At 49.2% G+C, this 13,964-nt stretch overlaps 1 protein-coding gene across 2 annotated transcripts in view; it reads right to left on the reverse strand.

Moving 5' to 3' along the window:
• Positions 1-13,964, reverse strand: part of LOC134984338 (oocyte zinc finger protein XlCOF22-like) — a 45,265-nt gene that overhangs the window by 1,876 nt on the left and 29,425 nt on the right. For both annotated transcript variants that reach the window (XM_063949940.1, XM_063949939.1), the window contains exons 3-5: positions 9,543-9,621; positions 9,323-9,424; positions 2,832-3,176 (exon numbers count right to left, since the gene is read on the reverse strand). In XM_063949940.1, coding sequence (XP_063806010.1) covers positions 2,832-3,176; positions 9,323-9,424; positions 9,543-9,621 — 526 coding nt within the window. The remainder of the gene's footprint in view (positions 1-2,831; positions 3,177-9,322; positions 9,425-9,542; positions 9,622-13,964) is intronic.

Here is a 13,964-nt window from a genome sequence, read left to right on the forward strand (position 1 = left end):
GGGAAGACAACAGAGTCTGATGAGAAAGAGATTGGATCTGCCTTTGTAGGGATGAACCACACCTGTCACCCATGTTAGTATATAAAATAATAAATAAGAGGGGCGTGGTCCATCCAGACGAGCTTTCTGGAGCTCTCCTCACTAAGTGGCTTCTTATCTACCTGATAGCTCTCAGCCACTGCTGGGACCAAGACCCAATCTATTAATTCCCCCACTCCTATTGCCCTAAAGCTGCTCGCTCTGCTCAGTCCGAGCACTGTTCACTGTCGCAGCCTAGTGACGCCGCTGAAGCCACGGACTGAATTTTGGGGATAAGTGCGCCCAGTCTTTCCTGCACGCTCCAAACACCTGACTTGGGGACAATTTTTCCTCAGGTGGGAGCAAATGCTCTCCCACTCACATGGGTGCGCAGCTCCCACTATTGCTGGGGACAGAACGGTCTACCCACAGTCACCGAGCCCGGCAATGATATTGGAAAGTGAGGTGGCTGCCATTTTGAATCCTGGTACCCGCCCATTGCATGCTTTGCCTTCAATAAGGTTTAAAACTGATATAAGCTGCTAAATAAGTGTCCTGATGGCTGGACCGGGGTCACTACACTAAATTGCAGCATTTGCCTGGAGGTGAAATTACCTTCTATTTATATGGTACCACTATAATCTACTTCCTCTCAGTCTACATGCAGAGCCCAGTATCAAGTATAGTCTGAGTACAGCTCATTACACTCCGATTACAACCTCACAGTATATTATTTTGTGGATTTATCCACTGAATATATTTTGCCATTTGTGTCTCTCTGTGCTGAGTGCTTCACGTCTGTGATCACGTTGACCTCTAGTGGAATATCTCGCTCATTACTGTGTTATTTGAGTTGCATTACATCATGTTTACTTGAAATTTTGGCTCAAAACCCCCCCGTCTCCCCAAGAATGTCATTGTGAACAGAGTCATCTTGATGTAACCTGCTGACAGCGTACTACTGCTCCTTTTATTTATAGATCGTTTGTATTTTCCCATCTCTGAGAGGTCAGTCTCTTTGTAGCCGGCTTTCCATACCTCCAAGAAAGGTTAAAAGATACCAAATCGGCCCCACCTGTCCATCTCTTTGGGGGTGTAGTATGGCTGACCGGCGATCTCCAGACCGCCGGTCAGCTTACCGACGCCGGGATCCCAGCAGCATACCGACGCCGGGATCCCAGCAGCATACAGACGCCGGGATCCCGGCGGGGAGGGGCGAGTGCAGCAAGCTCCTTGCGGGCTCGGTGGCGACCTGCGGTCGCCACAGGTTCTATCTCCACTCTATGGGTATCGTGGACACCCACGAGTGGAAATAGTCCCTGTTGGTAGGCATGCCGACCATCGGGAAAGTGAGCCGTCGGGCTCGTGGAGGAGGTCATGTGACCGACCGGCAGTCACATGAATACCACCCATCTTTGGTATCTCGAATTCAGGTGGTCCATCTGAGACCGCTACAACATCGTCTGCTTCTTCTTGTCAGGCGCACAGCCCAGCTGTAATGGCTGAAGACATCTTAAGACATCCTAGATGATCCTATTACTCTACGCACTATACATTCTATGTTATCTACATTTAAGGACTGAAATATATTCAGAACTTCGCTCTAATATTCAAGCTTTGAGGTCCGATATCAGTGAGAGTGGCACTAGTACAGACTAAGATGAAAGATTGTTGTGTTTCACAAAGATCTAATTTCAGCACATGACACCCTTCAGGAAGACCCGGTCTCTATTCGTGATAAAGTCATTGATTTAGAAGACAGGTCTCGGAGAAATAATATCAGAATAATGTGCATTCCGAATTCTGTTACAAATGCTGAGCTTTAGGATTATGTCACGTCCTCTTTTCAGAAGCTTCCACCAAAGGCTTCTGCCGCTGACCTTCTTATTGATAGGAACCATAGACTCCCAAAGTCCAAACAGGCCCCTATCCAGGCACCAAGGGACACTCTGCTCAGGGTCCATTTTTCATATTAAAGAATGCATTCTACAAGTCGCTTTGTCTTCCTCATCCACGGCTAAGTGCCTGGATAATCTGCAACTACATCTGGATATTTCTTCTGTGACGCTGGCCAAAAGGCGTCTATTCCACCCAAGGAAATGTGCAATACAAATGGGGCTTTCCTACTAAGATTATTGTGATGCGAAACGGTGCCTTCACAGTGATACCTTCCCCCGAGGATGGCCCTGCTATTCTGAAAAAGTGGGACATTCCTGTTGACAGTCCTTCATGACACTTTACCTAAACCAATCCCGGAGGAGTTGTCTTCCGTCTCGAAGAAATATGATAAATGAGTAAGACTGTTACAGACACTCAGAGTTTGTTTCCTACTGTAACATGTGCCAACTGGGACTAAGTTACTGGGCATGGATCTATTTTTGGCCCAGATTTATTTGTTCTTGTTATGGGTATAAAGCATACAGTATATTTTTTGCGTTATTTTCTTTGCTATTTAATTGCTATATGGTATATGGTCTGACATTCTTTCCACTGTTACGTTTCATAATACCTTTCTAGAATGTTTGGGTGTTCAGGCAAAGCATGACTGATTCGTCTAAGATCCTGTTGCCCTTAGAGTGTGGAGTTGGGACTGGTCAGACGTCTGGGCTGGTAAAACACACAGTGACATGATGTAAGGAGAAGAGCAGGAGTATAATAGGGGCTGATGTCTCCTGACTCCCCAACGGAGAAAATACATATTCCTCATTAGTTTGTACTAACAGAGGCTGTAGTATAAGAGATTGCTGTAATGACTGAGCAAGGAGAATATGTCACTATGTGACTCTGTTCTGTAATAAGTGTTTATTACTCACCTGTGCTGATATCTGTAGGGATCTCCTCCTCCTTACACTGCTGATCACCCCTCACATACGTCTCTTCTTCTCCCTCTGTATCTTCTGCCTTTATATCAGTCACATACGTGTCTTCTTCTCCCTCTATATCTTCTGCCTTTATATCAGTCATATACGTCTCTTCTTCTCCCTCTATATCTTCTGCCTTTATATCAGTCACATACATCTCTTCTTCTTCCTCTATATCTTCTGCCTTTATATCAGTCACATACATCTCTTCTTCTCCCTCTAGACCTTCTCCCTTTATATCAATCACATATGTGTCTTCTACCTCTATATCTTCTGTTTTAATATTAGACAGACGTTCTACCTAAAAAAAATAAGATTTTACTCACAGGTAAATCTATTTCTCGTAGTCCGTAGTGGATGCTGGGGACTCCGTAAGGACCATGGGGAATACACGGGCTCCGCAGGAGACTGGGCACTTTAAGAAAGATTTAGTACTACATCTGGTGTGCACTGGCTCCTCCCTCTATGCCCCTCCTCCAGACCTCAGTTAAGGAAACTGTGCCCGGAAGAGCTGACATTATAAGGAAAAGATTTGGAACCCAGGGTAAGATTCATTCCAGCCACACCAATCACACCATACAACTTGTGATAAACTTACCCCGTTAACAGTATGAACATAAACTGAGCCTAACTGAACAGATGGCTCATAACCAAAAACCCTGTATTACGCAATAACTATATACACTTATTGCAGAAATACCTCACTTGGGACGGGCGCCCAGCATCCACTACGGACTACGAGAAATAGATTTACCGGTGAGTAAAATCTTATTTTCTCTAACGTCCTAAGTGGATGCTAGGGACTCTGTAAGGACCATGAGGATTATACCAAAGCTCCCAAACGGGCGAGAGAGTGCGGATGACTCTGCAGCACCGAATGAGCAAACTCAAGGTCCTCCTTAGCCAGGGTATCAAACTTGTAAAACTTAGCAAAAGTGTTTGAACCCGACCAAGTAGCTGCTCGGCAAAGTTGTAATGCTGAGACCCCTCGGGCAGCCGCCCAAGAAGAGCCCACCTTCCTTGTGGAATGGACCTTTACTGATTTTGGCAGCGGCAGTCCAGCCGCAGAATGAGCTTGCTGAATCGTGTTACAGATCCAATGAGCAATAGTTTGCTTTGAAGCAGGAGCACCCAGCTTGTTGGGTGTATACAGAATGAACAGCGCATCAGTTTTTCTGACTCCAGCCGTTCTAGAAACATACATCTTCAAAGCCCGGACTACATCGAGTAACTTGGAGTACTCCAGGTCACGAGTAGCCGCAGGTACCACAATAGGTTGGTTTAGGTGAAAAGAAACTGCGGGCAGGTACGCAATTCTGCCCTATCTTCATGGAAAAATCAGGTAGGGGCTTTTACAGGACAAAGCCGCCAATTCTGACACACGCCTAGCCGAAGCCAAGGCCAACCGCAAGACAACTTTCCAAGTGAGATACTTGAGCTCCACTGTCTTAAGAGGCTCAAACCAGTGGGATTTCAGAAAATCCAAAACTACATTGAGATACCCACGGTGCCACTGGTGGCACAAAAGGGGGCTGAATATGCAGCACTCCTTTAACAAATGTCTGAACCTCAGGCAGTAAAGCAAGTTCTTTTTGAAAGAAAATGGATAGGGCCGAAATCTGGACCTTTATGGATCCCAGTTTAAGGCCCATAGTTACACCTGCCTGCAGAAAATGTAGGAATCTCCTAAGCTGGAATTCCTCTGTAGGGGCCTTCCTGGCCTCACACCAAGGAACATATTTTTGCCATATCCGGTGATAATGCTTTGCTGTCACGTCCTTCCTAGCCTTTATTAGCGTAGGGATAACTTCCTCCGGAATTCCCTTTTCTGCTAGGATCCGGCGTTCAACCGCCATGCCGTCAAACGCAGCCGCGGTAAGTCTTGGAACAGACAGGGTCCCTGTTGCAACAGGTCCTGTCTGAGAGGCAGAGGCCACGGGTCCTCTGAGAGCAACTCTTGCAGTTCTGGGTACCAAGTTCTTCTTGGCCAATCCGGAACAATGAGTATTGTTCTTACTCCTCTTTTCCTTACGATCCTCAACACCTTAGGCATGAGAGGTAGAGGAGGAAACACATAGACTAACTGGAACACCCACGGTGTTACCAGAGCGTCCACAGCTATTGCCTGAGGGTCCCTTAACCTGGCGCAATACATTTTTAGCTTTTTGTTGAGACGGGACGCCATCATGTCCACCTGTGGCAGTTCCCATCGATTTACAATCTGCAAGAAGACTTCTGGATGAAGTCACCACTCTTCCAGGTGTAGGTCGTGTCTGCTGAGGAAATCTGCTTCCCAGTTGTCCACTTCCGGAATGAACACTGCTGACAGTGCTTGTACGTGATTCTCCGCCCAACGAAGAATCCTGGTGGCTTCCGCTATCGCCACCCTGCTTCTTGTGCCGCTCTGGCGGTTTACATGAGCGACCACAGTGATGTTGTCTGACTGGATCAGCACTGGTTTGTCTCGGAGCAGAGGCTCCGCTTGAGTCAGGGTATTGTATATTGCCCTTAGTTCCAGGATATTGATGTGCAGACAAGTCTCTTGACTTGACCACAGTCCTTGGAAGTTTTTTCCCTGAGTGACTGCCCCCCACCCTCGGAGGCTTGCATCCGTGGTCACCAGGACCCAGTCCTGTATGCCGAAACTGCGACCCTCTAGTAGGTGAGCACTCTGCAGCCACCACAAAAGAGACACCCTGGTCCTGGAGGACAGGGAGATTAGCCGGTGCATCTGAAGATGCGATCCGGACCACTTGTCCAACAGGTCCCACTGAAATATCCTTGCATGGAACCTGCCGAATGGAATGGCCTCGTAAGACGCCACCATCTTTCCCAGGACTCGCGTGTAATGATGCACCGATACCTGTTTTGGTTTTAGGAGCCCTCTGACCAGAGTCACGAGCTCCTGAGCCTTCTCCTCCGGGAGAAACACTTTCTTCTGGTCTGTGTCCAGAATCATGCCCAGGAAGGGCAGACGTGTCGTAGGAATCAGCTGCGACTTTGGAATATTCAGGATCCAGCCGTGCTGTCTCAACACTTCCTGAGAGTGTGCCACGTTGATCAGCAACTGCTCTCTGGACCTCGCCTTTATGAGGAGATCGTCCAAGTATGGGATAATTGTAACTCCTTGCTTCCGAAGGAGTATCATCATCTCCGCCATCACCTTGGTAAATATTCTCGGTGCCGTGGACAGGCCAAACGGCAACGTCTGGAATTGGTAATGACAATACTGTACCACAAACCTGAGGTATTCCTGATGAGGAGGAAAAATGGGGATATGCAAGTAAGCATCCTTGATGTCCAGCGACACCATGAAATCCCCCTCCTCCAGGCTTGCAATGACCGCTCTGAGCGATTCCATTTTGAATTTTAATTTCTTTAGATAAATGTTCAGGGACTTTAAATTCAAAATGGGCCTGACCGAACCGTCCGGTTTCGGTACAACAAACATGGTGGAGTAGTAACCCCTTCCCTGCTGAAGTAGGGGAACCTTCACTACCACCTGCTGGAGATATAGTTTGTGAATTGCCGCCAGCACTACTTCCCTCTCCATGGGGGAAGCCGGCAAGGCAGATTTTAGGAAACGTAGAGGGGGAGTCTCTTCGAATTCCAGCTTGTATCCCTGAGACACAATTTGTATCGCCCAAGGATCCACCTGTGAACACACCCACTGGTGGCTGAAATTCTTGAGACGCGCCCCCACCGCTCCTGGCTCTGTCTGTGGAGCCCCAGCGTCATACGGCAGATTTAGAGGAGGCCGGGGAGGACTTCTGCTCCTGGGAACTGGCTGCCTGATGCAGCTTTTTTCCTTTTCCCTTACCTCTGGCAAGGAAAGATGCACCTCTGACCTTTTTGGTCTTTGGGGGACGAAAGGACTGCATTTGATAATACAGTGCTTTCTTAGGCTGTGAGGAAACATACGGCAAGAATTTTGACTTCCCATCGGTCGCCGTGGAAATCAGGTCTGAGAGACAGTCCCCAAATAATTCTTCACCCTTATATGGTAAAACCTCCATATGTCTTTTCGAATCAGCATCCCCTGTCCACTGCCTAGTCCATAAGACCCTTCTGGCAGAGATGGACATTGCATTTACTTTAGAGCTGAGAGAACAAATGTCCCTCTGAGCATCCCGCATATACAGAACCGCGTCTTTGATATGCCCCAGGGTCAGTAAGATATTATCTCTGTCCAGGGTGTCTAACTCCTCAGACAGAGAATCTGTCCAGGCTGCTACTGCGCTGCACATCCATGCCGACGCAATGGCAGGCCTCAGGATAGTACCTGAATGTGTATACACAGCTTTCAGGATTGATTCCTGCTTTCTATCTGCAGGATCCTTTAGGGTGGCCGTATCCGGAGACGGTAGGGCCACCTTCTTGGATAAGCGTGTCAACGCCTTGTCTACCCTGGGAGTAGATTCCCAGCGTGACCTATCCGTTGTCGGGAAAGGATGCGCCATAAGTAGCCTCCTGGGAATTATGACCTTCTTTTCAGGGGATTCCCAGGCTTTTTCACATAATTTGTTTAATTTATGTGAAGGGGGGAAAGTTACCTCTTGTTTTTTCTCCCCAAAAATATGAATCCTCTTGTCAGGGACAGGGATTTCCTCAGCAATGTGCAATACATCTTTCATTGCTATAATCATGTAGCGGATGGCTTTAGTCATTTTAGGCTGCAATTTAGCCTCATCGTCGATGACACTGGAGCCAGACTCCGTGTCGACTAACTGAGACAGTGGACGCTTTTGAGACCCTGACGGCCTCTGCACTGTGGGATCAGGCACTGGGTGAGACCCTGACTGTCCCACGGCTTCAGCTTTATCCAACCTCTTATGTAAAGAGGTTACATTGTCATTTAACACCTTCCACATATCCATCCAACTTTGTGTCGGCACCAGCGGTGTCGACACCACATCCATCTGCACCTGCTCCGTCTCCACATACCCTTCCTCATCAAACATGTCGAAACTGACGTACCGACACACCGCGCACACACACAGGGAATGCTCTGACTGAGGACAGAACCCCACAAAGGCTTTTGGGGAGACAGAGAAGGAGTATGCCAGCACACACCACAGCGTTATATAACCCAGGGATTTAAACTATAATATGTTTACCCAGTAGCTGCTGATTTATACCGTTTTGCGCCTAAATTTTTGCCCTTGGAGTACCTGGATACTGCAGGGGAGAGCCCAGAGAGCTTGCTTCCAGCGGAGCTTTGAACTAATAATGGTGCTGGTGTGCTAAGGAAGAAGGCCACGCCCCCTCAGCGGCGGGCTTCTGTCCCGCTTAAACTGTGAGGAAAAATGGCGGGGGTATCCCTATATACAGTCTAGGACTGTATATATGGGTACTTTTTGCCAAAAGGTACATTATTGCTGCCCAGGGCGCCCCCCCCCAGCGCCCTGCACCCTACAGTGACCGGAGTATGTAAGTGTGCTGGGAGCAATGGCGCACAGCTGCGATGCTGTGCGCTACCTTAGTGAAGACAGAAGTCTTCATGCCGCCGATTTCGAAGTCTTCTTGCTTCTCCTGGACTTCAGTGCTTCTGGCTCTGTGAGGTGGACGGCGGCGCGGCTCCAGGAACCGCCTGTGTTCGATCCCTCTGGAGCTAATGGTGTCCAGTAGCCTAGAAGCGCAACCCGGCTGCAAGCATGCAGGTTTGCTTCTCTCCCCTTAGTCCCTCGTAGCAGTGAGTCTGTTGCTAGCAGAGCTCACTGAAAATAAAAAACCTTACAAATACTTTCTTTATCTAGGAGGCTCAGGAGACCCCCTAGAGTGCAACCAGCTCTGGCCGGGCACAGATTCTAACTGAGGTCTGGAGGAGGGGCATAGAGGGAGGATCCAGCGCACACCAGATGTAGTACTAAATCTTTCTTAAAGTGCCCAGTCTCCTGCAGAGCCCGTCTATTCCCCATGGTCCTTACGGAGTCCCCAGCATCCACTTAGGACGTTAGAGAAAAACAAAAAACACTATGCAGGTTGAGTATCCCTTATCCAAAATGCTTGGGACCAGAGGTATTTTGGATATGGGATTTTTCCGTATTTTAGAATAATTGCATACCATAATGAGATATCATGGTGATGGGACCTAAATCTAAGCACAGAATACATTTATGTTACATATACACCTTATACACACAGCCTGAAGGTCATTTAATACAGTATGTTTAATAACTTTGTGCATTAAACAAAGTTTGTGTACATTGAGCCATCAAAAAACAAAGGTTCCACTATCTCACTCACTCAAAAAAGTCCGTATTTCGGAATATTCCGTATTTCGGAATATTTGGATATGGGATACTCAACCTGTAATGATATTTCAATACAGTCAGATTAAATTGAGGTGACACAGTATAATATCAGTGTATAAGACACACAGCTCCTCTACAGATCATATAGTGACAGTCACTTTGGTGTATGGGTGAGACCCTAAATCCCACCTACCTGATCCTCCTGTGAGATCCTGTGATTCTCCTCTGTACAATCCTGGGAATACAGAGGATGGGGACATCTCTCTGGGGTATCTCTGTTACTGGGCCCATCTGTAGGAGACACACAGTGACTGAGTACAGTGTATATATGTGATTATCAGATGATGTGTGTATATAGGGGCCCCCATACCTGTTCTCCCCTGTACAATACATGACAGTCTCCTCTTACCCAGTGATGTGAGGGGCCGGTGATTCTCCATCATCCCGTCCTTGTACAGACCCCTGTGTTCCTCTATATACTCCCCCTCCTGCATGGAGACATAGACAGTGACATCCTGACACCTTATAGGAACCTGACACACACAGTGATACAGTCATCACCCAGACACGTCCCCGGTGTTACTGTATAATGTCCCATTCCCAGCAGCCACCTCTCCAGTCATCACCCAGACACATCCCCCGGTGTTACTGTATAATGTCCCATTCCCATCAGTCACCTCTCCAGCCATCACCCAGACACATCCCGTGGTGTTACTGTATAATGCCCCATTCCCAGCAGTCACCTCTCCAGTCATCACCCAGACACATCCCCTGGTGTTACTGTATAATGCTCCATTCCCAGCAGTCACCTCTCCAGTCATCACCCAGACACATCCCCTGGTGTTACTGTATAATGCCCCATTCCCAGCAGTCACCTCTCCGGGCATCGCCCAGACACGTCCCCTGGTGTTACTGTATAATGCCCCATTCCCAGCAGTCACCTCTCCAGTCATCACCCAGACACATCCCCGGTGTTACTGTATAATGCCCCATTCCCAGCTATCACCTCTCCAGTCATCACCCAGACACATCCCTTGGTGTTACTGTATAATGCCCCATTCCCAGCAGTCACCTCTCCAATCATCACCCAGACACGTCCCCTGGTGTTACTGTATAATATCCAATACCCAGCAGACACATCCCCTGGTGTTACTGTATAATGCCCCATTCCCAGCAGCGACCTCTCCAGTCATCACCCAGACATGTCCCCTGGTGTTACTGTATTAATGCCCCATTCCCAGCAGTCACCTATAAAGCCATCACCCAGACACATCCGCTGGTGTTACTGTATTAATGCCCCATTCCAAGCAGTCACCTCTCCAGTCATCACCCAGACACGTTCCCTGGTGTTACTGTATAATGTCCCATTCCCAGCAGTCACCTCTCCAGTCATCACCCAGACACATCCCCCGGTGTTACTGTATAATGTCCCATTCCCATCAGTCACCTCTCCAGCCATCACCCAGACACATCCCGTGGTGTTACTGTATAATGCCCCATTCCCAGCAGTCACCTCTCCAGTCATCACCCAGACACATCCCCTGGTGTTACTGTATAATGCTCCATTCCCAGCAGTCACCTCTCCAGTCATCACCCAGACACATCCCCTGGTGTTACTGTATAATGTCCCATTCCCAGCAGTCACCTCTCCAGTCATCACCCAGACACATCCCCTGGTGTTACTGTATAATGCCCCATTCCCAGCAGTCACCTCTCCAGTCATCACCCAGACACATCCCCTGGTGTTACTGTATAATGCCCCATTCCCAGCAGTCACCTCTCCGGGCATCGCCCAGACACGTCCCCTGGTGTTACTGTATAATGCCCCATTCCCAGCAGTCACCTCTCCAGTCATCACCCAGACACATCCCCGGTGTTACTGTATAATGCCCCATTCCCAGCTATCACCTCTCCAGTCATCACCCAGACACATCCCTTGGTGTTACTGTATAATGCCCCATTCCCAGCAGTCACCTCTCCAATCATCACCCAGACACGTCCCCTGGTGTTACTGTATAATATCCAATACCCAGCAGACACATCCCCTGGTGTTACTGTATAATGCCCCATTCCCAGCAGCGACCTCTCCAGTCATCACCCAGACATGTCCCCTGGTGTTACTGTATTAATGCCCCATTCCCAGCAGTCACCTATAAAGCCATCACCCAGACACATCCGCTGGTGTTACTGTATTAATGCCCCATTCCAAGCAGTCACCTCTCCAGTCATCACCCAGACACGTTCCCTGGTGTTACTGTATAATGTCCCATTCCCAGCAGTCACCTCTCCAGTCATCACCCAGATACACCCCCTGGTGTTACTGTATAATGCCCCATTCCCAGCAGTCACCTCTCCGGGCATCGCCCAGACACGCCCCCTGGTGTTACTGTATAATGCTCCATTCCCAGCAGTCACCTCTCCAGTCATCACCCAGACACGTCCCCTGGTGTTACTGTATAATGCTCCATTCCCGGCAGTCACCTCTCCAGTCACCACCCAGACACATCCCCCGGTGTTACTGTATAATGTCCCATTCCCAGCAGTCACCTCTCCAGTCATCACCCAGACACATCCCCCGGTGTTACTTTATAATGCCCCATTCCCAGCTATCACCTTTCCAGTCATCACCCAGACACGTCCCCTGGTGTTACTGTATAATGCCCCATTCCCAGCAGTCATCTCTCCAGTCATCACCCAGAACGTCCCACCGTGTTACTGTATAATGCCCCATTCCCAGCAGTCACCTCTCCAGTCATCACCCAGACACATCCACCGGTGTTACTGTATAATGTCCCATTCCCAGCAGTCACCTCTCCAGTCATCACCCAGACACGTCCCCCGGTGTTACTGTATAATGTCCCATTCCGAGCAGTCACCTCTCCAGTCATCACCCAGACACATCCCCCGGTGTTACTTTATAATGCCCCATTCCCAGCTATCACCTTTCCAGTCATCACCCAGACACGTCCCCTGGTGTTACTGTATAATGTCCCATTCCCAGCAGTCACCTCTCCAGTCATCACCCAGACACGTCCCATCGTGTTACTGTATAATGCCCCATTCCCAGCAGTCACCTCTCCAGTCATCACCCAGACACATCCACCGGTGTTACTGTATAATGCCCCATTCCCAGCAGTCACCTCTCCAGTCATCACCCAGACACATCCCCTGGTGTTACTGTATAATGTCCCATTCCCAGCAGTAACCTCTCCAGTCATCACCCAGACACATCCCCTGGTGTTACTGTATAATGTCCCATTCCCAGCAGTCACCTCTCCAGTCATCACCCAGATACACCCCCTGGTGTTACTGTATAATGCCCCATTCCCAGCAGTCACCTCTCCGGGCATCGCCCAGACACGTCCCCTGGTGTTACTGTATAATGCTCCATTCCCAGCAGTCACCTCTCCAGTCATCACCCACACACGTCCCCTGGTGTTACTGTATAATGCTCCATTCCCGGCAGTCACCTCTCCAGTCATCACCCACACACGTCCCCTGGTGTTACTGTATAATGCTCCATTCCCGGCAGTCACCTCTCCAGTCATCACCCAGACACGTCCCCCGGTGTTACTGTATAATGCCCCATTCCCAGCAGTCATCTCTCCAGTCATCACCCAGACACGTCCCACCGTGTTACTGTATAACGCCCCATTCCCAGCAGTCACCTCTCCAGTCATCACCCAGACACATCCACCGGTGTTACTGTATAATGCCCCATTCCCAGCAGTCACCTCTCCAGTCATCACCCAGACACATCCCCCGGTGTTACTGTATAATGCTCCATTCCCAGCAGTCACCTCTCCAGTCATCACCAAGACACATCCCCTGGTGTTACTGTATAATGTCCCATTCCCAGCAGTCACCTCTCCAGTCATCACCCAGACACATCCCCTGGTGTTACTGTATAATGCCCCATTCCCAGCAGTCACCTCTCCAGTCATCACCCAGACACATCCCCTGGTGTTACTGTATAATGCCCCATTCCCAGCAGTCACCTCCCCGGGCATCGCCCAGACACGTCCCCTGGTGTTACTGTATAATGCCCCATTCCCAGCAGTCACCTCTCCAGTCATCACCCAGACACATCCCCCGGTGTTACTGTATAATGCCCCATTCCCAGCTATCACCTCTCCAGTCATCACCCAGACACATCCCTTGGTGTTACTGTATAATGCCCCATACCCAGCAGTCACCTCTCCAATCATCACCCAGACACGTCCCCTGGTGTTACTGTATAATATCCAATACCCAGCAGACACATCCCCTGGTGTTACTGTATAATGCCCCATTCCCAGCAGCGACCTCTCCAGTCATCACCCAGACATGTCCCCTGGTGTTACTGTATTAATGCCCCATTCCCAGCAGTCACCTATAAAGCCATCACCCAGACACATCCGCTGGTGTTACTGTATTAATGCCCCATTCCAAGCAGTCACCTCTCCAGTCATCACCCAGACACGTTCCCTGGTGTTACTGTATAATGTCCCATTCCCAGCAGTCACCTCTCCAGTCATCACCCAGACACATCCACCGGTGTTACTGTATAATGCCCCATTCCCAGCAGTCACCTCTCCAGTCATCACCCAGACACATCCCCTGGTGTTACTGTATAATGTCCCATTCCCAGCAGTAACTTCTCCAGTCATCACCCAGACACATCCCCTGGTGTTACTGTATAATGTCCCATTCCCAGCAGTCACCTCTCCAGTCATCACCCAGATACACCCCCTGGTGTTACTGTATAATGCCCCATTCCCAGCAGTCACCTCTCCGGGCATCGCCCAGACACGTCCCCTGGTGTTACTGTATAATGCTCCATTCCCAGCAG

Source organism: Pseudophryne corroboree (genome assembly GCF_028390025.1).
Source record: "Pseudophryne corroboree isolate aPseCor3 chromosome 3 unlocalized genomic scaffold, aPseCor3.hap2 SUPER_3_unloc_5, whole genome shotgun sequence".
NCBI classification, from domain to species: Eukaryota; Metazoa; Chordata; class Amphibia; order Anura; family Myobatrachidae; genus Pseudophryne; species Pseudophryne corroboree.